Source organism: Staurois parvus, unplaced genomic scaffold, assembly GCF_062004578.1.
Source record: "Staurois parvus isolate SC_StPar_1 unplaced genomic scaffold, SC_StPar_1.0 ptg000454l, whole genome shotgun sequence".
NCBI classification, from domain to species: domain Eukaryota; kingdom Metazoa; phylum Chordata; class Amphibia; order Anura; family Ranidae; genus Staurois; species Staurois parvus.
In genome coordinates, this window is record NW_028318250.1 from 3,996,645 (window position 1) to 4,022,656 (window position 26,012).

Below are 26,012 nucleotides of genomic sequence, written 5' to 3' on the forward strand. Positions count from 1 at the left end.
CACTAATTTGTCTGATTATATTACTGTTTGCAACAAGCAGCTCTACTGACTGTATAGGCTCATAAAGTCACTGATTATTGTGGAACGTGGCCATTTTAGGTCCATACATTGTAAGTGGAGTGAGTAACATAAATAAAAGCGTTTGTATAGTAAGGTCCCAAGAAAGCACCGATTGTGCAAATAAACCCACTTTTGTACAAGAGGCACACAAACTAAATATAATGCAGGAACTCACAGATATTACACATTAGAGGTTTTTCTGAAATCATTCAAGGTTAAAGACATTTATTTCAATTTAAAATTTACAACACAGATACAAGTCATAAATTAAACTTGGAAACAAAAGTTTGCGGTAACAAAGCGCCTTCATGTTCATCGACCTAAGGTTTTATGAAAATTATAAATAATGTCTTCGCCTATGAATCTTCCAGTGAAATTTAAAATCCAAACATGAACCAAGATGTAAAGGGAAAAAGGTCCCATGCTTTTAAAAGTCTATGGAGACATGGCATGCTATTCCTCACACTTTAGCAGCAGGATTTTAGAGTTATTGCCATGTGCTGGTCATTGGCAAACAGATTGCCTTGGTTTGCAGGAAAAAACAGTCCACCTGAAATATCAGGTGGTGGTTAATAATCCATGTCTGTTTTTCAGGATCTCCAATGTAGGGCTCAGAGCACTAATAAAAACAGCAAAGAAAAATACATAAGATACATGAATGAATTTGAAAACGCTTTAAAATGTTTATCTCCCACCGACTGAAAGTAGAAAAGGTAAACTGATTTAGCATGCACTTACAGCAGTGAGAAAAATTTTGCTATGTGGTGTCGCACCCACTCTCCAAACACAGAAATACCACAGGCCTATGAATTCTTAGACAAGGTGGCCATTTTGTTTGCTTTTTCCCTTTATTTTCACCCCTTGATGCAGCCAGTAAGTCTGTTATTTTTAAGCTGGCAGAGGGTTAAGACAACCCATTTAACCTTGGCAGAGGTGCTTACGATGGTCAGCTTTTAATAATTTCAATAAAACCTTTATCCCAAAAGAGAAAAAAAATACTGCTGTTAACTGTGCTGTGTTAACTGGAATTTGGCTTAAAGTAGAACTAAAGTCACTATACTTCCCTCATTTCTATCGGTCCAAAGTCTTTGAGGCGTCCCTCTCAGGCATCTTCTTTCCTGTTCCTTCTGGGTGCCACCTTTGGACATCTTTATTGGTCAGAGCTGGGTGACGCAACTCCTGCTCATGTGCAGGGACTGTGCCAGTGATGTAAACTGAGATGCACATGCGCAGCTCAGTTTTCATGCCACAGAAGACTGCGAGAGGGCATGTAGGTGTATTTTATTGCAGCAGAGACATTGCATGTCTTTTCTGTGATAAATAGCCTGGCTGCTCATAAGTTTTATTAAATAGCCTTCCATACTGCTTTAGCAGATTTAGATGGACTTGACAAACAAATTTAGAGTATCTAACAACACCCACTCTACAGTGCCACTGTCCAAAAGGTGTCTCTATTGCACCTCCACAGAAGTGGAGACACCCTAAGACAGAATTGTGTTACTGACCAGATCACCTGGTGAAAATAAAGAAAAACAAGCCTAAAAAAACAAAAAAAAGAAACAGATGCATTCATCCACATTTAAAAGGTGTGGTAAGCTACAATATATTATATTTTTGTGTTTTGTATTTATTAGTGTTTTTCTTACCATAATAAACCCAAAGTTTAGTGACACCCAAAATTAACAATTACACTTGTCACATGGCCACTCAAAGTGACCCCACCCTCAAGGCCTCCCCCCTTATTGGTGATATAGCATACCTAAAAGCACAGTTGGACATTTAGTTAAATTGGCTAAATACATTCCAAGTGGGTCAAAACAAAAGGTTTGCAACGTCTTACAGTCTGGTCTTTTAAAAATCAGCCACAGATTAGTAGAAAGGACTGTGCCCTGCCAGCAGAGACGTCCATAGGGTTGGTGTCACCTGGTGCCGACGATCCGTGCAGATCCATAATGGATCGGACTCCGATCCATTATGCTCAATCCGCACATCCAATCTATCCTGCGGGGATCATCAGCTTTCTTTACAACTTACCTTTTCTTGGAGCGGGTCCGGTGTCACTCAGTATAGGTTGCATGCCGACGATCCTGCAGGGATTGCCGGCATGCAACCTATGCGGGGTGACACCGGACCCGCTCTAAGAAAAGGTAAGTTGTAAAGAAAGCTGACGATCCCCGCAGGATGGATCCGATCCATCCTGCGGGGATCGTTGGCTTTTACAACTTACCTTTTGTGGAGGGGGTCCAGAGTCACCCGGTGTGGACCGCACCCCCGCACCTGCCTCGGGAAGCCTCTGCCTGCCAGCATGCTGAAAACTGGGACCCTTGCAATCTGGAGGGGAATCAGTAATCTCTCTACAGAGCCCAGAGCTCTCCAGTCAGTGGGGTACATGAGGTATGCCAACTGCACACTTACAGGGCTAACTGAAGGAAGGGGTCCCACGCTACAGCTGCTAACTGCTACTAAGGCTGTGGCTGCTTTAGAAATGTAATTAACTGTAAGACATCAAACATCTGGAATGTATTTAGCCGATTTTAACTGAAGGATTAACCAAAGCAGCCCAAAGATGCTATGCAAATGCTAGACATTAGCCCGACCTTACTACCCATATAATGGGACGCCTGTTCTTGAAGTTAATTTTATTCCGGGCGTTACAGTGGTGGAATAGGGCAACAGGCAATGACTCTTGACCTGAGAAATTGTTCTACTTTGCTGTATAAGATGTACATACACAAACTCTTGAAGAGAAAATGAAGCTGCTCACTATTTAAAAGCCTTAAAGTAAAACTTTATTCAGAAAATGAAGTCCTCCTAGATAACTTCAGGCTGGCCCCTTTGGCAAGTGTAGATATGTAAAACATTAAAAATAAGTGCTTATACTGTTTAAAATCCAGTAACACACTGTCTCACCATGTTCTGCACTTGCTCAGTTGCTCTTTTTAGGCACTGCTGAATTTGTAGAGTCCAATCTGCGGACAGCCTTACATCCCAGTCACATCAGGTACAACTTGACATGCGATCTGCGTGCCATGCAACTTGCAAATCATATGCCAAGTCACACCCTATCTTCCGCTATTAGAGACTTGGTCATAGCCGCACCGATTTCTAAAGTAGTACATGCATTACTTTTGGTGCGATTTGCATAGACATCTGTGTCAGATGTCTTGCAAATCGCACCTCAAATCGGCAAGTCACCAGACTATGAAATCGTGCGACTTCACTATAAGTCGCACAATTTCAAAATCGGCTTTGATGTGACCGAGGTGTTAGGGCTCGTTCACACTTGGCCGTTTTGCCAACGCTTGCCAAACGCCCTATAGCGTTTGGCAAGCGTTGGTCCGGCGTTTGCGGAGCGTTTTTTTAACGCTCGGCAAACGCTTCGCAAACGCCGCATGAGCGGTTTAGCGGAGGTTGCTAGGCGTTTGCCGAGCGTTAATAACGCCCCACAAACGCCTATAATGCAGTTTGAGTGGTGTTACCGCTCCGCAAACGCGTCGCAACCGCACCGCAAACGCCGGCCGTTTGCGGAGCGGCACCATAGACGAGAATAGGAGGCTTCAACGCCTCCTGACTCGTCCGGAGGCGTCCGTTTTGCCGCGACGCAACGCGACGCAAACGCTCCCGTTAGAACAGCACCACGTGCTGTAATGTGCAGAATTGGCAGAGGCGTTTGGGAAGCGGTAAAAACGCTTCCCAAACGCCTCTCTGCCGCCTGCACACAGCGCTAGTGTGAACGTAGCCTTAAAGCGGAATTAAACCCTCCTACAGCCAAGGAAACTGCTTCTGTTTGATCTGCAACTGCCATGATGCTGCACATGTGATCAAGTATGACTCCAGCCATTTGATGGTTTGACAGTTCGGTTGAGGACCCAAAAATGTGACAGTTAACAATCCCGGCATTCCAGGAATGTAACTGATTTTTAAACTGTTAAAATAGTAGTTAATAGTAGTATGTAGTTCCGCTTTATGATTTCCAGCTGTTCAGAGGCTCTCGGCTTCAGCAAAATGACAGCCTCCAGCAAGAGGAACAATGCTGGAGGCAATATACAGCACACGCTAATGATGGTAGCAGAACTATTAGGCCTTGTACACACCATATGAGCAGAAAAAATGTTGGATACTGACGCGCAGATTTCACCTACAGAGACATCAGTTCAGAAAAAATCTGCAAGGGATACCAGTGTTGTGGTGTGAACAGGGCACAGAGAACTGATGTTGTTGTGCCCTTGCAGAGCGTGTGCAGAAAAACTGACATCTCTGCAAAATGGTTTGGCGAGCCCTTACTGTGGAATATACTGTATGCTCCTTTCAAAAGAACATTTGTGTTTTATCAAGTTCTTATGGGTAAAGATCCACTATAATTTCAAGATTATTAACCACTTACCTACCACCCTATAGCAGATATACTGCTACAGGGCAGCCGCTCTTTGCAAAATCACTTAAATATTCGTGATTTTGCATTTCCGGGTAAGAGGCGCTCAGCCCTACCCTTGCTGCCATTGGTTGCAGAGGATGTCAATCACCGAGTCCCGGCCGGTGATTCTCAGCCAGCACTCTGATCACAACTGAAGCAGAGTAGGGATGAGAAGGGAGAGATCTGAGTGTAAACAACACAGATTTCTCTCCTGTCAGCATGGACATGCTGCTTTCTCTCTCTAAACAGAAGAGAGGGATTTTATTTTAGCAAAGACATGTAGCAGAATACATATTGGCCTAAATTTATGAAGAAAAGTTTAAATTTTTTTATTGGATATGTTTTATAGCAAAAAGTCAAAAATAGTGTTTTTATTTTTTCAAAATTTCTGGAAGAAAGCTCTAGTTGTGGGGGAAAAAAAAAAATTACAAATTTAATTTATGTACAGCGTTGCATGATCGCGCAATTGTCAGTTAAAGTAACGCAGTGCCGTATCGCAAAAAATGGCCTGGGAAGGGGGAAAATGGAAGGGGGGGGTAAATCCTTTGGAGGGCAAGTGGTTAAACTCTCCATCGTACAGACTGTACCATCTGGTTTACAAATACAAGGTGATATAGTCTGTATGATGAAGAGTATATTAAACTAGAATTAAGGTTTTTAACAGTAAGTGGCTTCCCTTCCACTTTGAGAGTTTGTGTGTGGAACAGCTAGCAACTGCCAGGAGCCAGCTCCCTGAGCTGGAGGATCAGTGAAGAACAGTGCCTGCAGCAGAACACTACACCTTGTCTCTCACCATAGATGTACTTACATTATACATAACCTAGAAGAAAAATGATGAGCTTACCATCCAGGTCGGATAACTGTAAACTTCCCAGGTATAGACAAGTCAACCACTGTTGATCCCAACCGACACTCTGGGCTCTGCAAATCTCCAATAGGTCCTCCATCAACCACTAGCGACAACATAGGCCACAGGTCCCTAAATTCCTAACAACAATAAAGAACAACCACCAATTGATTTATTCACATTATTTTTTATTTAATATATAAAACAAAATAAATACAGTGGCAAGGAAAAGTATGTGAACCCATTAGCATTAATTGGTTTTCTGCAGTAATTTGCTTTAAATTGTGATCTCATCCTCATCGAAGTCACAACAATAGACGAAACACAAGGTGCTTAAGCTGATAACACACAAACAATTCTTAACTTCTCATGTCTGTATTGAACACATCCATTAAACATTCACACTGTTGGAGGAAAAAGTAGGTGAACCCTTGGTGTTAATAACTAGTCAAACCTCCATTGGCAGCAATGACTTCAAGCAAGCAATTTCAGAAGCTCTGGATCAGACCTGCGCAGCATTCAGGAGGCATTTTTGACCATTCCTCTTTACAAAACTGCTTCAGCCAAGACACATTTGTAGGATGTCTGGTGTGAACGGCTCTCTTGAGGTCATTCCACAGCATCTCTAAGTGGTTAAGCTCTGGGCTCTGACTGGGCAACTCCAAAAAGGTACACATTCTTTTTCTGAAGCCAGACTTTGATGGGTTTAATGCTTTAGGGTCATTGTCCTGCTGCATCACCCAACTTCTACCAAGCTTCAGCTGGCGGACTGACACCCTGACGTTATCTTGTAGAATATTTTGGTAAAATGTGAGAATTCATTTTCTCCTTGATGATGGCTAGCCGTCTAGGCCGTGAGGCAGTGACGCAAGCCTGAATCACTATGTTCCTTCCGCCATAATTCACCATTGGGATCATGTTTTGATGTTGGTAAGCTGTGCCGTTTTTGCGCCGTGCATAGTTCTCTGTATTCTTCCTGAATATATGTTTTATTTTAGCAGCCCACAAAACATTTTGCCATTTGCTTTGCGGTTTGCCAAGGTGTTCTTAGACAAATTTCAGCAGCTAAGCAAAGGTTTTTTTTTTATGGAGAGCAGCAACTTCTTCCATGGTGTTCTGCCATGGACACCCTGCCTGTTCTTATGTATGGTAGGCTCATGAACAGGGATGTCTGCCAGTTCCAGTGATGTTTGCCAGTTCCAGTGATGTCTTGAAGCCTTCAAGCCATTACGCAAAGGTTCTTTACCTCAATGAGGATTCTATATTGTGCCTTGGGAATCATCTTGGCTGGGTGCCCACTTCTAGGCAGAGTAGCCACAGTACCAAACAAGTCTCCATAGACAACTTGTTTAACAGTTAACTGATGGATGACAAAACACTGAGATTGCTCTGCATCCCTTTCCGTAGAGCTCCTCTTTGTGAGGCATGGTTCACATCAACTGATGCTTCTTATAAACAGCCATCTTAAAATGTTTGAGTGTATGTTATCAATTGAAGTAGCTCGAAACCACACATCCAAACTCACTTCCTCTCCAATTAGTTTTTGTTTTAGTAATTAGTCTATGGGTTCATTTAGGTTTTCCTCCAGCACTGTGAATGTTTAATGAATGTGTTCAATAAAGACATGAGAAATTAGAATTGTTTGTGTGTTATCAGCTTAAGCACATTGTGTTTGTCTATTGTTGTGAGAGAAGAATCCAATCACATTTTATGGAAAATTAAGACAGAAAACCAGTTACAGTGCCTTGAAAGTATTCATACCTCTTGAAAATTTTCCACATTTTGTCATGTTACAACCTAAAACGTAAATGTATTTTATTGGGATTTTATGTGATGGACAAACACAAAGTGGCACATAATTATGAAGTGGAAGGAAAATAAGTGGTTTTCAAAATTTTTTTACAAATAAATATATGTGAAAAGTGTGGCATGCATTTGTATTCAGCACCTGAGTCAATATTTTGTAGAACCACCTTTCACTACAATTCCAGCTGCAAGTCTTTTTGGGTATGTGTCTACCAGCTTTGCACATCTAGTGGGTGACATTTTTGCCCCTTCTTTTTTGCAAAATAGCTCAAGCTCTGTCAGATTGGATGGAGAGTGTCTGTGAACATCAATTTGTAAGTCTTGCCACAGATTCTCAATAGGATTTAGGTCTGGACTTTGACTGGGCCATTCTAAACACATGAATATGCTTTGATCTAAACCATTTCATTGTACCTCTGGCTGTAAGTTTAGAGCCTTTGTCCTGCTGGAAGGTGAACCTCTGGCCCAGTCTCAAGTCTTTTGCAGACTCTAACAGGTTTTTTTCTAAGATTGCCCTGTATTTGGCTCCACCTATCTTTCCATCAACGCTGAGTAGCTTCCCTGTCCCTGCTGAAGAAAAGCATCCCCACAACATGATTCTGCCACCACTATATTTCATGGTGGGGATGGTGTGTTCAGGGTGATGTGCAGTGTTAGTTTTCCACCACACAGTGTTATGCTTTTAGGCCAAAGTTCAATTTTGGTCTCATCTGACTAGGGCACCTTCTTCCACGTTTGCTGTGTCCCCCACATGACTTTTCACAATAATCGCTCTCTTCTTGCCACTCTTCCATAAAGGCCAGATTTGAGGAGTGCACAACTAATAGTTGTCCTGTGGACAGAGTCTCCCACCTGAGCTGTGGATCTCTGTAGCTCCTCCAGAATTACCATGGCTGCTTCTCTGATTAATGCTTTCCTTGCCCGGCCTGTCAGTTTAGGGGAACAGCCATGTCTTGGTAGGTTTGCATATTTGCCATACTCTTTCCATTTTTGGATGATGAATTGAACAGTGCTCTGTGAAATGTTCAAAGCTAGGGATATTCTGATTTTATAACCTAACCCTGCTTTAAACTTCTCTACAACTTTATTCCTGACCTTTCTGGGGTGTTCCTTGGCCTTCATGATGCGGTTTGTTCACTAATGTTCTCTAACAAACCTATGAGGGCTTCCAAGAACAGCTGTATTTATACTGAGATTAAATTACACACAGGTGGACTCTATTACCTAGTTTGGTGACTTCTGAAGGCAATTGGTTCCACTATATTTCAGTTAGGGGTATCAGAGTAAAGGGGGCTTAATACAAATGCAAGCCATACTTTTCAGATATTTATTAGTAAAAAACTGTAAACCATTTATCATTTTCCTTCAACTTTACAATTGTGTGCCACTTTGTGTTGGTCTATCACATAAAATCGCAATAAAATACATTTAAGTTTTTGGTTGTAACATGGACAAAAAGTGGAAAATTTCAAGGGATATGAATACTTTTTCAAGGCATTGTCATTTCAGGGGGTTCACATGCTTCTTCTTGCCACTGTAAATAAATGTAGGTCACCCATGAACAACTGTATTACAACTACATTTTCACACATACTGTTAGGTAGGCAACATTACACAATTCAGCCTCATAGGCAGTGCTGACTGGTCATTACTCTCACTTTGTTGGTCTGCTTGTTTATTAACATAAAAACTAAAAAGTTAGACGTGATGTTCAATTAAGAACAGAAGCTTAGAAAATATTGGATTTAATGCACGGGCTCTAAAACATCTTGTACTATTCTATAGTGTTGTTTAAACCTCACAGAAAAGATTGAAACATTAGCTCTAAGGCAAAAAAGCAAGCAACGCCCTTGTGCATACTTCTTTATCCTGCGATAGTTTATGGTTTTTTGGCAATTGTGCATTGCTTTAAAACACAAGTAAGATTTTTAGCTTTCAGCACTTCCATAAGTGGCAGTGGTTAGCGTCTCCTGTCACTCAGAGACATAAGGGCTGACAGAAAGTACCACTGAGTGTGGCTAGGAGCCAGGCATCCGACACACCTGAAGTGAAGTTTAGAGGCACAGGGAAAGGGACAAGTATTCAGTGTTTTCTTTTAATATATGGCTTAATTTTATTTCTTTGTTTGTAAACAGAGTTACTTTATTATTAGGTATACATCTGGAAGTCACAACTTAGCTTTAGTGGTAATACCTCTACTGTCAATGTGCTCTCCTGCGTACTGATGTTGGCACTTGTTAGTGCCAAGGGCTCCGAGCAGATCTGTGCCAGCTGTCTGATGAATGCATGGTCAGGAATACGAACACCAACCAACTAAAATAAGATGAAACAACGTATGAACAAATTGAATAACAAGATGTTTTGCCAAGATCTGAAAATCCAATTACAAACAGTGTGTGTGTTCTCTGCAATAATACTCACAGAAGTATAAGGATTAAGCTCCTTATTAAGGCCATCTGAGCGTTCCATTACAAGAGTAACTGGTCCTGGTAACAAGTCACGAAACAATTGGTCTGGAACATTAACCTGACAGTACCTGCAGATATCACAAGAAATTAACCTGCAATAACTGACAGGTATTTATATAAGCAACACGCAAACAGTTGGGTTGGAGACAAGTTTAGAAACCAGTAATTTCAATCTAGAAGCCGACAATTTTAAAGCTGAATGTTATGCAAATAAAATACTAAAAATCTAGTTACATAAACATAAAAAATTAGGTGTATTACAAAACAAAAATCATTAAAATGTCTTTTTAAACTGAACAAGTATTAACCGCTTCCATACCAGGCACTTTTACCCCTTCCTGCCCAGGCCATTTTTCAGGTTTCAGTGCTCTCACACTTTGAATGACAATTGTGCGGTCATACAACATTGTACCCAAACTAAAATGTTATCATTTTCTTCACACAACTAGAGCTTTCTTTTGGTGGTATTTTAATCACCGCCAGGGTTTTTATTTTTAGCTAAATTAACAAAAAAAGACCGAACATTTTGATTAAAAAGCACGTTTTTCTTTGTCTCTGGTATAAAAGTTTGCAAATACCGTATTTTTCGCTCCATAAGACGCACTTTTTTCGCCCCAAAAAAAAGGGGGGAAAATGTCAGTGCGTCTTATGGAGCGAATGTAAAGCGGCTGGTCCGGTATTTCTGCCGCCACCATGTCAGAATATCGGGCCGGCCGCTCAGCTCTTCTCTCCTGCAGGACCTTACCTGTTCCTCACTCCAGCGCTGCAGTCTTCCCGCAGCGGCTTCTGTGACAGCCGGGTGCCCACTGCGCATGCGCGAGAAGCGCTGCGCTTTGTGAATGGTCCGGTGTCTTCTGGGACATGACAGGTCCCAGAAGGCTCCGGGCCATTCACAAAGCGCATCGCTTCTCGCGCATGCGCAGTGGGCACCCGACTGTCACAGAAGCCGCTGCGGGAAGAAGGAAGGACAACTCCACGGAAGTGGGAGCGGGTACCTGTCAAATTCAGGTACCCGTTCCCCCTCCCTCCCCAAAAGTCCACAGTCTCTGGTCAACCCCTGTACCGTGTCCGCGGTCTCTGGTCAACCCCTGTACCGTGTCCGCGGTCTCTGGTCAACCCCTGTACCGTGTCCGCGGTCTCTGGTCAACCCCTGTACCGTGTCCGCGGTCTCTGGTCAACCCCTGTACCGTGTCCGCGGTCTCTGGTCAACCCCTGTACCGTGTCCGCGGTCCATTGGTTCAAAATATTTTTTTTCTTGTTTTTCTCCTCTAAAACCTAGGCGCATCTTATGGTCAGGTGCGTCTTATGGAGCGAAAAATACGGTAATTGTTCTTCATAAATTTAGGCCAAAATGTATTCTACTATTTGTCTTTGGTGAAAATAACCCAAATTAGGATGTATTTTTTAGTTTGTAGGAAAGTTATAGAGTTCACAAACTATGGTATAGATCTGAATATTGATCAATCCTGAAGTACTGACAGCCAATCTAATTTCTTGAGGTCCAAGAATGTCAGAACAGTACCAATATCTCCCAAATGACCCCTTTTTGCAAAGTAGACAGTCCGACATACTTCATAAGAGTCATGGCGAGTTTTTTGAAGTTGTATTTTTTTGGTCATAATTTTTCAGAAAATGAAAAAATTAAAAAAATTATTTTCACTATTTTTTTTTTTACATACTGTCACCAGTGCAGTACAGCATTATTATATAACTGGCATGGCGGTGATCAGGGACACTGACTGGTGACAGTAATTTTAATTATTTTTATTACATTTTTCTTTTTTTTAAGATTTGTTTTTCATATTTCACTATGTCCAAAGTAGTACAATGTTACCATAGTAACATGTACAACTTTGGGGAAGTGATAAGTATTTTTTTCTTTTTTACACAATTTGCTTATAGCAAAGAACTACTTTGCTATAAGCAAGCATTTACCTGAATTACATCGATTCATTCAGGGGTTTTTTTTTTGTTTTTTTTTTTTCGTGCTTAGCTGTGATTTGGCCACAGCTAATCACATGACATGTGCATATGATCGCTGTGACCATTCACAGCTAGACACTAGTATACAATGGATGGCATGAATGAAGTCATCCACTGCATACAACTGTCATGTGACCTGCTGTGATTGGTCTCTACTGCTTTAAATAGTGCTGTAAGCCTAACACGGTAACCAAACTTAAAGGAGAAGTTCACATTTGGAACATGTTACATTTTCCACCTGTTTTAAGGTTGGAACATGTTCCAGCATCTGCAGCTTCTCCCGATCTCCCCCTTCCTGTGACAGCAGGTGGGGGATCCTCTCCCTGAACCTGCTGTCACTATTTGAAAACAGCGGTTTCCTGTAAATGGATAGACTACGAGTACTGTCAGCCATTGAGGCTTACGGCTTGAAGCTCTCAAACTGCAATGGCGCTGGTGAGCACTTTCATAGTCCACTGATCTTCCTGCTCTGAAATATCTACCTGCCCTGCAAGTCTGCAGGAGCCTGAGATTGCGGGTTCAATGCTCTGCAGGCAAAAATTAAATGAGAAAAAAAAAAAAAAAAAAAAGGCTCCCCCCCAAAAAAAACTTCAGTTCTGCTCTCTCTCTATACCAGCTCCAACCCCTCCCTCCGCACCACCATTATAGCATATGCACAGATGTGCCAAACGGCTTTTATAGCCTTCGGGTCCTGGCGGAGCCCTTCAGCACATTTACGCACACAGGTGCTTTCCCACATATGCGCAAAGACAGCAAAGCCTCCTGACTTCCCTATTAGGTGAAGGCTAATAGGGAAGACTGTAAGGTCAAGGTCAACTCCGCAGGCATCATTCTGCATAGGGACCAGGCTACTTGAACGGTCACAGGTCCCTGCTAACCTTGTAGGTTATGGGGTCCCAAGAAGATAGGGGTAAAAATGAGGTGTACAGCAGTGTCCAAGGATATAGAGCTCTGCTGAAGGATTGTACACATGTGGGGGTACCACTCCAAGGTCAAGTTTCTACGGGAGTAGAAAAAAAGGGGTCCCAGGGTACAGCAAACCCAGAGAGACCTGGGAAGAAATACTGCTATGTGCAGTAACACCAAAAAAATGGTAACGAGCAGCTGAAGGAGATGTCAAACAAAAGGGTTTAGCCAGTGAGTTACAGAGGATGACCTAAGCACTCAAATGCTGAGGAGGGAAACTACCCAAGGACCCATTTGGATATACAGACAGCTCCCCAACTTGCAGAGGTTAACTGAACTCTGGTTTTGAGCTCTACAACCTGAGTGGGAGCCAGGCTCTGAATGTCAATGTATACTTACTGCTTAAATAGATGGACGAGAGGGGTAGGATTCCTCCAACCCTTCCACAGGCCAACTGTGAGGTTGCTAATGACGGTGTCAAGAGCACAGCTGAAGACACAATATCCCTCAAAGTCAGGGCTCGACAATTTCCAGGCACCACGTCGCTATGGCGAACAGAAACCGAGTCAAAGGGCCTGGGCCCCCCATCAGCCCACACTGATCTGTTGTCCCACACCCCACGTCCTCAGCCGGAAACTCTTCCCCACCCCACAGAGTGGGGTGCCAGCATTCCAGGACCCCCGGAGTCTCCCCCATCCCTCCCCGTGCACAGTTTCCAAGCAGAACACAGAGCTGCACAGCTCCACGAAAATCAGCCACCAGGAGAACACTGCAGCCCCCCCCCCCGGGCCCATGGAGTGCAAGATGCGGCCTCCCACACCAACCACACAGCCCATAAATGCCGCCTTCAACTGCAGTGGTGCTCCCTATCAGAGGACCGGAATCACCAGGGCCACCAAGTCTCTCTCCCTGTGCGATAGTGGACAGCCCCACCTCCAACACGGTACCGAACCCCCCAACAGACCACAATAACCAGGTGGACATCTGGAGGAGCCACTGCTGGACAGGTGAGAGCTGTCCTGCTGCCCCGTCTGGTGATGCTGCCCCCCACCTCTCTGCCCCCAACCTATCCCGCTGCTGCCCTCCTGTGACGCTGTCCCCCATCTTGTCCTCCTCCTGTGACACTGCCCCCCCATCTTTCCCACTGCCCCCCACCCCGCCACCTGTCCCGCTGCCCCCCCCATCTGTCCCTGTCCCCCACCTATCCCGCTGTCCCCTCGTATGATGCTGCCCTCATCGGTCTTGCTGTCCCCTCCTGTGACACTGCTTCCCAACTGTGATGCTGCTCCCCTCCCATGATGCTGCCCCCCCACCTATCCCACTGCCCCCCTCATGTGACGCTGCTTCTCAACTGTGATGCTGCTCCCCACCTGTCCCACTGCTCTCCTCCTATGATGCTGCCCCCCACCTATCCTGCTACCCCCCCTCCTGTCCCATTGCCTCCTCCCATGATTATTCCCCCTCCTGTCCCGCTGGCCCCCACCGGTCTTGCTGCCCCCCCCCTTGTCCCACTGTCTTCCTTCTGTCTTGCTGCCCCCCCTCCTGTGATACTTCCCTCCCCCTATTCCGCTACCCCCCCCCCCCCCCCCCCATCTGGCTCTTAACTTCTTTTAGCTGGCTCCTAGATTCAAAGCAAATTTATCAAGCCCTGCTCAAAGTATAATTGAATCAGATGCTCTTTGGACAGATCAACGTTAAAGATTAAAGCTACCTGCCAACAGGACAGAAGACCATCCTGTGATCTAAGGACAGAATTTTACTGACTGTCAGTAAAATCCAGAAAAGGTAAGCACACCTGCAACCTGCTTGTCTGGGGTTTGCCTGTTTTAAAGTGAATCACTGGTATAACCATGGTGAGAACAAAAGCACATATTTATAAATTCCTTCTCAAAGGGAAAAGTTTCAATGTATTTCTCAGGTGGATCCCAGAAAACTATGGGATGTTAAATGCTATAAAGAAACCAAGACTTGGAGCAGCAGACTGATCCTCCAGATGCAGGCTAGTACACACTGCAATCATAAGGTCTGAAACAACCCTCTGCAAATATGAGTGAACTGTAGGATACTGTGGTACCTCAAAATGCATCTCTCCGGTAATAGAATGTTGGGACTCTGAATCAGAGCTGGTAACAGGGCCCACAGAATTTAATTTAGGGGGCCAGAAGAGTAAGAAAGAGAGACTCTGAACTGTCAAAGATGAACTCTGCATGGGGTGGCAACACATGGCGCCAGAGCATGCTTAAAACCTCTGGAGGGCAGAGTGTTCCCAATATCTGATCACAAGCAGTCAGGAAGTCCAGAGTGAAAATAAAGGTCCCTGTGGACATGGGAAGGCCTCAGCCCAATTGAGCCAAGAAAGACTCTAAGGACAATTACCCTATGACAAAAGGGGTTCCAGATTACGTATGTTGGTTCCTTCTGGGGCTACCTGATAAATGCCCCAATACCACTAGTGTATGGGCTGAGGTCACCCATGGGACTGTCCTTGATGTGTCTTAGCATATACATGTTCTGGCAGGCTGGGGGTGGCTAGATGAGGCAAGGTGGTGGAAAACAGACAAAGGATTCACCTGGTGGTTTTGGAGCAGCAGGAATATGATTACTTCAAGCGGAAAGAGGGAAAGTGCAATCCAGCACTCCACCCAGCAGATCATTGCAACTCTAGATCCCACAACCTTAACCGTTACCTAAATGAAACAGGTGGTGGAAGGAAATTTGAATCAATGCCCAACGGTCCACTGAGTCTTCAGAGACAGGGTCACTCCCGAGGCTGTGCGTTGGCTCTGAACCCAGAAATCACCACAGGTCTAATTTACAGTACACTAACATAGGTATCTTTTTTAAAAGGGCACTGGGGAGGAGTCAGGTGGAGCCAGCTCATCACTGCAGTACCATCCACTCAAAATTTACATTTTGCTGACCTTATGTCTATCCGAACTAACATACACAACTTTACCTAAATGAACAGCAGAAGACAGTAAACCTGATGGCGGTATTACATGTGTCAACATTCCAAATGACATTGGACACTAGCCTGATTTCTCCTTTCATACCCCTTATTAATGTATATGCAGAAAATAAAAGTACACATTATTACCCAATGCAAAAAAAAAACAAAAAACAAACACTGCAAATCAGTTCAATCTACTGAGGAATAGCACTGTAATCACACACACAAAGCAAAATATCATCATACACTCTTAGCTGCGGTTCCTGAGCCCTTTGTAGAATTTAGTGTGCACAGGGAGGACGTGCAGTCTTTCTAATCCAAAGTAAACTGGCTCTAAGGAAGAGGTGTGTACCACATAGGACACACCAGCAGTAATCAACATCTCCTGAAGTCCAGCAGGCATGCCAAAGATAGTGGGCCCTGTTCAACAATTGGCATTTGCAGACACAAAGTGTGCAGCTGCAAAGCCTTTCAATAAAATTTGGAGGCACATAGTGGGGGAACTGAAGATTACAGAGGAACACAGTTTGCCACCAAGCAACTGAGGCAAAAGCAGATAGGATAGAAACAGGTAAGGCTTCTTTGAGTGTATGCAAACCCAAGAACAAAAATATAATATTGCAGCTCAGATGTGGTGGTTGTATTAGTTTTCTTTTTTTTTTCCAGGCTTTTTCTCTTATTTTTCACTTCAGGTCTTTAGGTGACAATACTTAATCACTGTACTATATCCATGGAGCAGTGTTGCCACCCTGGGAGAGGAAGTATTGGGACTACAAAACATCCCCCCTCTCCTCTTCTCCATAAAGTGTTCTGCAGTCATTATACACTACTTGATAATATTACTTGAGATAAGCTTCCAAGTGCATGTGACATCACAGCATTCCTGGCAGGATCAACAGGTATTTTTGAATGGAACAGATATAAAACACTTTGAATTGTATATTTATGAAAGAAAAAGGGGAGCAAATTAGAGAAATTCTTATTAGGGTCTACATTTACATGTAATCTATTCATCTGTCACATTTACATTTCTGTACATGCTGCTGAATCTAACCACAGTTTGCACAACTTTAATTTTAAATTAGATGCAAAAACCGATTCTGACAACCTTATTGCAGTTCATTGACTACACAATGCCTATCAAATACCGATATGTATTTGTTAGTAACAATAAGAATTTACTAACCTGTATATATCCTCAATGTCTCCAACACATATAGCTAAAGGTTTAGTTCCATTTCTTCCTTTCACATTGTAGATGTTGCTAATAGACTGAGAGTTCTGTGCCAAGCAGGCAATGCCATAGATGGTATCAGTGGGTACACCAATGACTCCACCTTGCTGTAAAAGACCAGCTGAAGTATTTAGTATTTCTTTCCAACCTGCAACATATGAAAGGACCAAAATTTGGAATAAATTGTGTTAAGCTCAGAGTCTTGTGTTTTGAAACACAAATGAAAAGTAAATTCTCTACTGCCCAACTCTGTACATTTTCTACATGATACCACTTCACTCCATAAACTGTGGTACACTCTCTACCCAATGCCATCCACCTAACTTTAGGTTGTATGTGTTGTTACAATCCCCCCCATGGCCACAATGGGAACTATTTTGCTATTTTACATACAAATAGTCAAACTATGTAAAAACATACAAGCAGGGTTTAAACCACTCGAGAATGTGCTTCACATGTTGCTGACGCTTTATTATAAAATTTTAACTTCATATAGATATAAAAAGAAAGCAAAAAAAAACCAAAAACGAAAAAAAAAAAAAAAAAAAAAAAATACCAAATGAACACATTTTATGTATTTGTTGAATGTATTTCTACAAGTAATTCGTTTAAGAACTCAGTATAAACACAAAGAAAAAAGTACTCAGATTTATTTAGAAATTCTATGAAGTCCCTCCACTACAGAACTCAGATGGAGGACCAGCACCACAATCCAATCAGTGCACATGTGCTGACAGGAGGAGACAGAACAGCGCAATGAGCGACAACTTCTCAGTATACAGCTTTTTCTGAATTTTGCCATAATGCTAAGGCTTGAAAACTGGCCTATTCCTGCTGAATTGACCAAGATTTGAGCTGTGGCCAGTCCTGTTGGAATAAAAAAAAAAAAATGGGTGGAACACTGTCAAACAAGCAATGACTGCATTCAATTAGATGTAGTCACTGGGTATTCATACAGCTACGGATGTCGCTGCTGTCTGAATACAACAGCTGGCAATGTAGATTCCACTCAAGTATAAGGCTTGCATAATGCCTTGCTCAAACTGGTGCAAGGAACAGGCACTTGCTTCAAATTATTAAAGCTTTCCAAATGCATTGCCTTTTCTGTAACATAAAAGCAAAGGGTCAGGTGACAAAAAATTCAGAATGTGTTTGCATTGATTTGCATCTCCCTAGCAATTTTTTCCTGGCATTAGCAACTTGCAAAACTAGCCAAATCCCTCATTTGAAGTCAATTCCCTTCCAAAAAAAAAAAAAACCTGTTTAACAAGGCCCTGAAAAATTTACATATGCCTCAAACACTAGTCAAAAACGTGCTAATAATGTGTTTCTTTTTAACACCTGAGTGAACTTACCCTAAGGTTTTGACCAAGCAGTGATGGAGTCAAGGTCAACGATCTGGCTCTGCTGTCTGGCAGAGATGCCTGGATAGCAAGAATAGCTGAACATAATTACAAAGCCTTTGGCAGGTAAAAAGTTCCTGCATATGTAGTTCACCTGTGTGCTGCCATTTACAGAAGTACCTCTGGGGTTGTCATGTTTGTCTTGTCTTTACTACTTTGTGAGTCACTGATCTGGAACAGGCATGCTGAGATACTTGATATGTACACATTTGTATCCGGTCAGTGGCTCACTAAAGAGTGATGTGAAGATGGGAATGAAAGGAGAATAAAATTTAAAGAGGAATTTCACTACCCCAGATTTACTTTAGCTACAGCACTCTGTCCCCAGCCAACACCCCCCCCCCCCCAGCTGCCGTTCTTGCCTGGGCCAGAATGACATGTCCCTGCTCCTGTACCCTCCAGGGATATCCCAACCACATATCCCAGGAGGCTGCAGAAGCAGAGACACACAGTGACCAGCAGGTGGACCTGGAAGCATGTCATTAGGGGGCCTGGATGAGACAGTGGACTCTCGATAAAGTCAGAGAAAAAGATGGCGGTGAAGGACTTGGCATATGGCAGCGGATTGGAGAATCACAGCTGGATGGAATCACTGAGCAAGTGAGTACGTTTTCTGGTGATAAGCCTGCATAAAAGATAAGCAGGAATAGGGAAAGAGTGGCGGGTGAAGATCCTCTTTAAGGCTTTGTTTACATGAGCAACACTCTATAGGCCCTCAAAAGAGCAATCCATGCTCGATTTCTTTTCAAAGGGCAGTAAAGAAGTGCAAAAATTTTGCAAAAAGGAAATTTTTCTCCTTCACTGATGTGCGTTGATGAGGCTGCACTGATGAGGTCGCACTGGTGGGCATTGATGAGGAGGCATTGATATGCAGGAATGAGCGACGCTGATTGGCAGTGCTCTGATGATCATTACCGATCTGCTCTGTGACAGCTGCCGGTTATCAACAGTATTTACTCACACTAACTGCTGCTGATAACCGACAATTGTCATGGGACACAGCTGATCACGTGATAAAAGGCTGCTGTCATTGGCCTTTTACCTCATCATGTGATCAGCTGTGTCCGTACGACACAGCGATCACGGAGATCGCCGGGTACGCGCCACTGGGGGCGTGCGGGAGGGCGCGTTTTGGGAGGACGTCATTGTGACGATCACGGCGTCAGACCCCCAGCCCTTCTCACCAACTTGTGACCGAAGGACTAGCCAATCTAAAACCGCGCTGTTACGTGCGTAACAATGTCACACTCAGCTGCACCCTGTACAAAGATTTTCCAGCTTATGGACCACAATCTATGTACCTGCAGCCTGAGAGCGATTGTTACTGGGTCAGGTTAATTACACAATTAACCCTTCACACTGCCACCACCTCCTTTTTATAGAGAAAAGGAGGAAACTTGCCAATCTTAGCAGTAACACTATGTTTGAATAATCATCTGTATACCACTGTCAGCGCAGGCAGAGATATATAGAGGTTTAAAACACACAGTAGCGCTCTTCAGAGACAGGGATTCTTAGTTTACATTAAAGAGCTTTAGAAACAGTTCAACACTTTTCAGATAATAGGATTACTAAAAAGGTCAAAAGGGTGCAATAACAATATTTACAGAAAAAGACGTGGCCAATATATATATCTAAATACAGAGAGCAATAACACAGCAAAGAGAGAACAGAAAGAAGTTTTAGAGAGGTGGAGTACTTGCCAAAAGTCCTGGGTTAAGCAGATCAAGTTTCAGAGCAAAGGGTACCGTCTCCCAAGCTGATTCCTGATGTTAAAAGGGGAGAATTCTTCAACTACTGCTCCAAGCATAACGGTCTTTTTCTAGGAACTCAGCAGGGTGTCTCCTTACAGCAGAGAACCAATTGCCTCATTTGGGGAGGGGTGTTGTAGGCGGGGGACTCAGACTAGAACCAAAATCCCTCCCAAGTAATACCAGAGGCCATAACCTTCCCTAGGTACATGTAACATTCTATCCACGGGTAGATTAATATGCAGAATCATCTGCTGAACATCTAGATATCAAACATGGCATAGTTCACTATTTCAGCTAGAACTATATGGCTTTCTGCTCTCCTGTAGACTTCAACTAGGGGGTGTAAGATATCAGACGACTCGCATTAAACTGAGCTATCCGAATATATGCTTGGTTTTTATGTAATTATTTCTCATCTCCAGATATAAAATTATATGGAAAAGTGGGGTTTTAAATGTGTTGTCTGTCTGGAATGTCTTTCAAGCCCAGTAAAGGACTGGTTTATGGTTTTACGATTCTCTCAGATTGAGAAGCTAACAGACACCCGGGCACCAGCTAATTTGGGATTTATAACCATGAAGCTGTCCCGCTGTGCCTGATTGCCTGTGCACTTCTGAACCCAGACACTGGGACCACGTGTCACGCAACAGAGAGGGAGGGGGGATTGGTGGGAGATACAAGATGGAGGATCCTTAGCAAGATGGATGACCGCATCCATCTCTGTGTGCACAATTGCTACACTCGTATGTGGTTAAAGTGGTTCTAAAGCCTTAAGGTTTTTCACTTTAATGCTTTTGATGCATTAGGGTGAAAAACCTTCTATGGTGCAAGATACCCCCCACCCCATATACTTACCTGAGACTGATCTGATCCAGAAATGTGCACGGAAGCAGCGGCTTTGCTGCTGTCTCCCTCCTCCCTGGGCAGATTGGCTCCTGCTGCTGTCATATAAATGCTGCGCCGAGCCTGCGCAGGGTGGGGCCGAGCCACCTGCTCTGTGTCCATGGATGCAGACAGGGCAGCTTGGGAGTGAAAGCCACTTTCCATGGGGACACCTGCCAAATAGGAAGAGCCTGGAGCACCAGTGGGGGACCCCAGAAGAGGAGGATTTGGGCTGTTCTGTGCAATATCATTGCACAGAGCAGGTAAGTATGTCATGTTTGTTATTTTAGTTAAAAAGAAAACCAAAAAAAAAAACCACAAAGGCTTAACATCGCTTTAAAACCTAAAATGTAAATTGTGCGCTGCCACTAATAAATTTTCATGTGAATAAGCAAAATAAAGCTGCTGCAAAACACCAATTCGTGTGTGGTCTTCACAAAAAAAGAATAAAACCAAAAGTGTACAGTGTTGCGCTACTCCAATAACAATACTAAATCTCTATCAAATATGCAAGCAATATAGTGCCAAGTCATACAAAATAAAATCAAAAGTAAATCCCATAAAGTCTCTTTCACTCAAAAATTTTGGTCCTATAGCCATTTCCCTGCTGGTGAGTGAGTTCACTTTCCCGGTGCTGTAAGCCTTATAAATTGAAGTAGATACTTGTGGACCCTCACCTTCATTTATTTATAAAATCTCAAGTGTGGCGGTGGTGGGCTTCCATTTATAAGGCTTACAGCACCAGGAAAGTGAACTCGCTCACCAGCAGGGAAACTGCTATAGGCGCAAAAGTTGAGTGAAAGACTTTATGGGTTTTACTTTTGATTTATATTTTGTTTATTGATGTCGTATGATTTAGCACTTTTCTAGCACTATATGGATTGCATATCTGAGATTTAGTATTGTTATTGGAGCAGCACAACACTGTACACTATTTTAGCTTTAGGGTCCGTTCACACACACACAAAAAAAAAAAAAAAAAAAAAAAAACCGCAGTCCAGATGAGTTCTGGATGTTTCCGTTTTTGACATGTTCTAGTGCATTTTTGATGCATTCCAGTGCATTTTTCCCCCTCTCTTTTTCTTCAATTTAAATAGGGACATGTGCGTTCCAGTGAATTTCTGATGCATTTTACCACGTCCCAGTACAGTTCTGTGCAGAAAAAAAAAGCATCATGTTCTACTTTTTTTTTCTGCAACTGGAACTGCAAGCACTGATGTGATTCATATAACCTACGTTCTGTGCGTTTTGAATGCAGAAAAAAGCAACTGAAAAGCATGTAGTGTGAACTGGTCCTTAAAGTGGAGCTCCACCCAAAAGGGAAAGTTCCACTTTAAAGGTTGGTTCCCCACTGCCTATTAAGGATTGGCACATTTGGGGGGGGGGGGGCAGGTACCCGAATTTGACAGGTACCCGCTCCCACTTCTGCTGCGATCGCCTAGGCATCCGGAAACGGAAGTTGTCCTCCTGCTCTCCCTCCCTGAAATCTTGTGGTACACGTGACAGGTCCCAGAAGACGATGGGGCCACTCAGGAAGAGCAGTGCTACTCGCGCATGCGCAGTGGGCACCTGGCTGTGAAGCTGCAAGCTGTCACAGCCAGGTGCCCACACTGAAGCAGCCGGCACCTGGAATACAGGACGACCGGTGAAACAGGTTGCAGTGGGGGGCAACGTGGGATAGTGGGACAGGTAAGTGGCTCTTTTTTAAAAGTCAGCAGCTACAGTTTTTGTATCTGCTGACCTAATTTTTTACAGAGTGAGTGGAACTCCGCTTTAATGTCGCTTTAAGCCCACTGGCTGAACCATGTATGGCCAGCTTAAGTGGCTTCATGCTATTGTATAGTTGGGTGGCCAAATCACTGCCTGTTTTACTGGCCTATGGGTCATTTCCCATTGCCTACACTGATCATATAGAGATGCATATAGTACCAGGGATGAGAGAAATCTCCATTCGGTGTGTCTATGTGATAGTATTTGAGGTACACAGCTTACATACAGCTATGGATTTTTACCATCAGGAAACTGATAACGTGCATCAGTTGTGGAACTACAACACTCAGCATGGTCGATGCGTCACATGACATTCTCTTCCCAACCTTCCTCACGTAAGGAAGAGGACCTGTCACTGCCAGCACCATGCACAGCCTGTCGCCTCTCCAACTCCTTACCCTTCACATCCTTGTCCGGGCCGTTCCTGCTTCCCCGGGCTCCGGCCGGTAGCTTCACTACTCTACACGCCATCTCCCTGGCCGGAGAATGATGCACAATCCCGGCCACTGTACACTGGAGCCGACTAACCAGCCTCATAGAACTCCGCTTCCCCGGCAACCACGTGTGTGTCTCCACTTCCGGGTCCGTCACAGCACTCCGGAGCTGGATGCTGCATGACGCCATTTGACAGCACAGCGCAGCCTGGAGGGGGGGAGGAGAACTGTTTGTCAGCCTGTCATGGAGAAGAGGCTGTATGGAACATTGGTTGGTTTCTGAGCACGGCTGGCTGTTTTTCTTTTCTTTTTTTTTAAATAACCACTTGCCTACCGGGCAACCCCCTTCGTGCCCAGTCTAATTTCCAGCTTTCAGCGCTGTCACACTTTGAATGACAATTGCGCAGCCATGCAGCACTGTACACATATGACATTTTTATCATTTTTTTTCACACAAATAGAGCTTTCTTCTGGTGGTATTGAATCACCACTGCGTTTTTTACTTTTTGCACTATAAACAAAAAAAGAACAATTTTTGGGGAAAAAAAAGCTTTTTGTTACTAGTATAAAACTTTGCTAACAGGTAATTTATCTCCTTCACTAATGTGGGTTGATGAGGCTGCACTGATAGGCAGCACTGATGTGCATTGATGAGGCTGCACTGATAGGCGGCACTGATGGGCGATAATGAGGTGGCACTGATAGGCAACACTGATGGGCGATAATGAGGTGGCACTGATAGGCAACACTGATGGGCAATGATGAGGTGGCACTGATAGGCAGCACTGATGGGCGATGATGAGGTGGCACTGATAGGCAGTAATGACGCTGCACTGATGAGCAGTGATGAGGCTGCACTGATGAGCGGTGATGAGGCTGCACTGATAGGCGGCACTGATGGTCAATGATGAGGTGGCGCTGATAGGCACCACTGATGGGCAGTAATGACGCTGCACTGATAGGCAGTGATGAGGCTGCACTGATGGGCGATAATGAGATGGCAGTGATAGGCAACACTGATGGGCAATGATGAGGTGGCACTGATAGGCAGCACTGATGTGCGTTGATGAGGCTGCACTGATAGGCAACACTGATGGGCAATGATGAGGCAGCATTGATGGGCACTGACAGGCAACATTGATGAGCAATAACGAGGCAGCACTGATAGGCAGCATTGATCGGCAATGATGAGGCAGCATTGATAGGTACTGATAGCACTGATAGGCAGCATTGATGGGTAATGATGAGGCAGCACTGATAGGCAACAGTGATGGGCAATGATGAGGCAGCACTGATAGGCAGCATTGATGGGCACTGATAAGTGACAATGATGGGCACTGACAGGCCCAGATTGGCAGCACTGTTGGGAACTGATGAGCAGCACTGACAATCAGTGCAGATGTCTGCTTTGACAGTTGCTGGTTATCGGCAGTACTTTCCTGTGACAGCATGAGGAAAGTACTGCCGACAACCAGCAACTGTATTTACATAGTGGTCAGCTATGATGGGACACGTTGCTGACATGAGCTGATCCCGTGGCAAAAGGCTGCTGTGATTGGCCTTTTACCATGTCTTGTGATCAGCTGCGATCACAGACAGCACCACAAGGGGGGGGGGGGGGGTGTTGTTCTGTGAGATCATATGACGCCCTCCCAGAACTGGACAACCGCACTGTAGCCGTCATTGGGCTATAGCGCGGTAGTACAGTGGTTAAAGTGGATTAGCTACAGATGTATGCGTCACATAAAGTGTATACATGCTGAATAATGTGGGAGTGTAGCCATACCACCCAACTTTGGAACTTGAGAAAGAGGGGCAGTTTGGAAAGAAAAGGACAGGCAATGCTCAAATAGGGTAATAAATATATAGTAAGCGCTCAACAACAGTAGCAGCAGCTGAACATATAGGAAAACGCATATAAAGTCCCACAATTCATATATATAAAAAATGCAGCGCTTAGGGAAGTGATAATAAAACACAGTCCGATGAGAGAAGTGCTCCGTGATTCCTAGTGCAAATGGTAAAAATTCACACTAACCAGACAGCGCGAAAATATACGCATGTGTGTATATATCCTGAAGAATCTCCTCTCCACTCAGATCTAGTCAAAGGAATAGCCGGAAAAGATAGAAGTCCTACGCCCTCATGTGGTGAAAGAATGTCCAGCAGGTCAGAGAAATATCTGGGTAAGCCTCCCCCTTCACAGGAGCTGACACAGGGATCACTTGGGGCTGTAAGAATTGAAGAAGCTCCTCACAGGAGACATAGGGAAGTACTCATAGTGTAGTAGATAAGGCTTTATTATGAGAACATAGGTGCATAGTGAACAGGGTATATAGCAAGTATGAATGAACACACTGACCCTTAGAAAATAAAGATGGCCGCCGGGCCTCCTCGTGGCACTGGCGGCTTAGTGTCAACGGCGTCCTGGGTCCCATCTGACGCGTTTCGTGCGCACGCACTTCAGAGGTGGAACAATTGTGCGTGCACACGAAACGCGTCAGCTGGGACCCAGGACGCCGTTGACACTAAGCCGCCGGTGCCACGAGGAGGCCCGGCGGCCATCTTTATTTTCTAAGGGTCAGTGTGTTCATTCATACTTGCTATATACCCTGTTCACTATGCACCTATGTTCTCATAATAAAGCCTTATCTACTACACTATGAGTACTTCCCTATGTCTCCTGTGAGGAGCTTCTTCAATTCTTACAGCCCCAAGTGATCCCTGTGTCAGCTCCTGTGAAGGGGGAGGCTTACCCAGATATTTCTCTGACCTGCTGGACCATTCTTTCACCACATGAGGGCGTAGGACTTCTATCTTTTCCGGCTATTCCTTTGACCAGATCCAAGTGGAGAGGAGATTCTTCAGGATATATACACACATGCGTATATTTTCGCTCTGTCTGGTTAGTGTGAATTTTTACCATTTGCACTAGGAATCACGGAGCACTTCTCTCATTGGACTGTGTTTTATTATCACTTCCCTAAGCGCTGCATTTTTTATATAAATGCTCAAATAGGGATTCATGAAAGGGCTGTAGGGTGCACACTAGAAGTGTCAGTCCTTTGCCTGATTCATGTACCTGGCATGGCCAGGTTTTT

The 26,012-nt window shown here is 44.0% G+C and overlaps 1 protein-coding gene across 1 annotated transcript; it reads right to left on the bottom strand.

The window, feature by feature from the left end:
- Positions 1-268: 268 nt before the first annotated feature.
- YRDC (yrdC N6-threonylcarbamoyltransferase domain containing) lies at positions 269-23,065 on the bottom strand. Its single transcript, XM_089688788.1, has 6 exons — positions 22,876-23,065; positions 16,621-16,816; positions 9,549-9,663; positions 9,321-9,440; positions 5,319-5,461; positions 269-679 (listed from the first exon to the last, which is right to left on the bottom strand). Exons 1-6 carry the CDS (start codon positions 23,012-23,014, stop codon positions 619-621), a joined length of 774 nt encoding a protein of 257 aa, XP_089544914.1. The 5' UTR covers positions 23,015-23,065; the 3' UTR covers positions 269-618.
- Positions 23,066-26,012: the final 2,947 nt, after the last annotated feature.

Excerpts from the sequence above, each read along its gene's own strand:
- YRDC (XM_089688788.1), bottom strand. The coding sequence starts at position 23,014 with ATGAGGCTGGTTAGTCGGCTCCAGTGTACAGTGGCCGGGATTGTGCAT. Across the intron at positions 9,441-9,548 it reads AGCTTAATCCTTATACTTCT|TTGGTTGGTGTTCGTATTCC; the intron begins GTGAGTATTATT and ends ATCTTATTTTAG. Across the intron at positions 5,462-9,320 it reads AGAGCACATTGACAGTAGAG|GAATTTAGGGACCTGTGGCC; the intron begins GTATTACCACTA and ends TATTGTTGTTAG.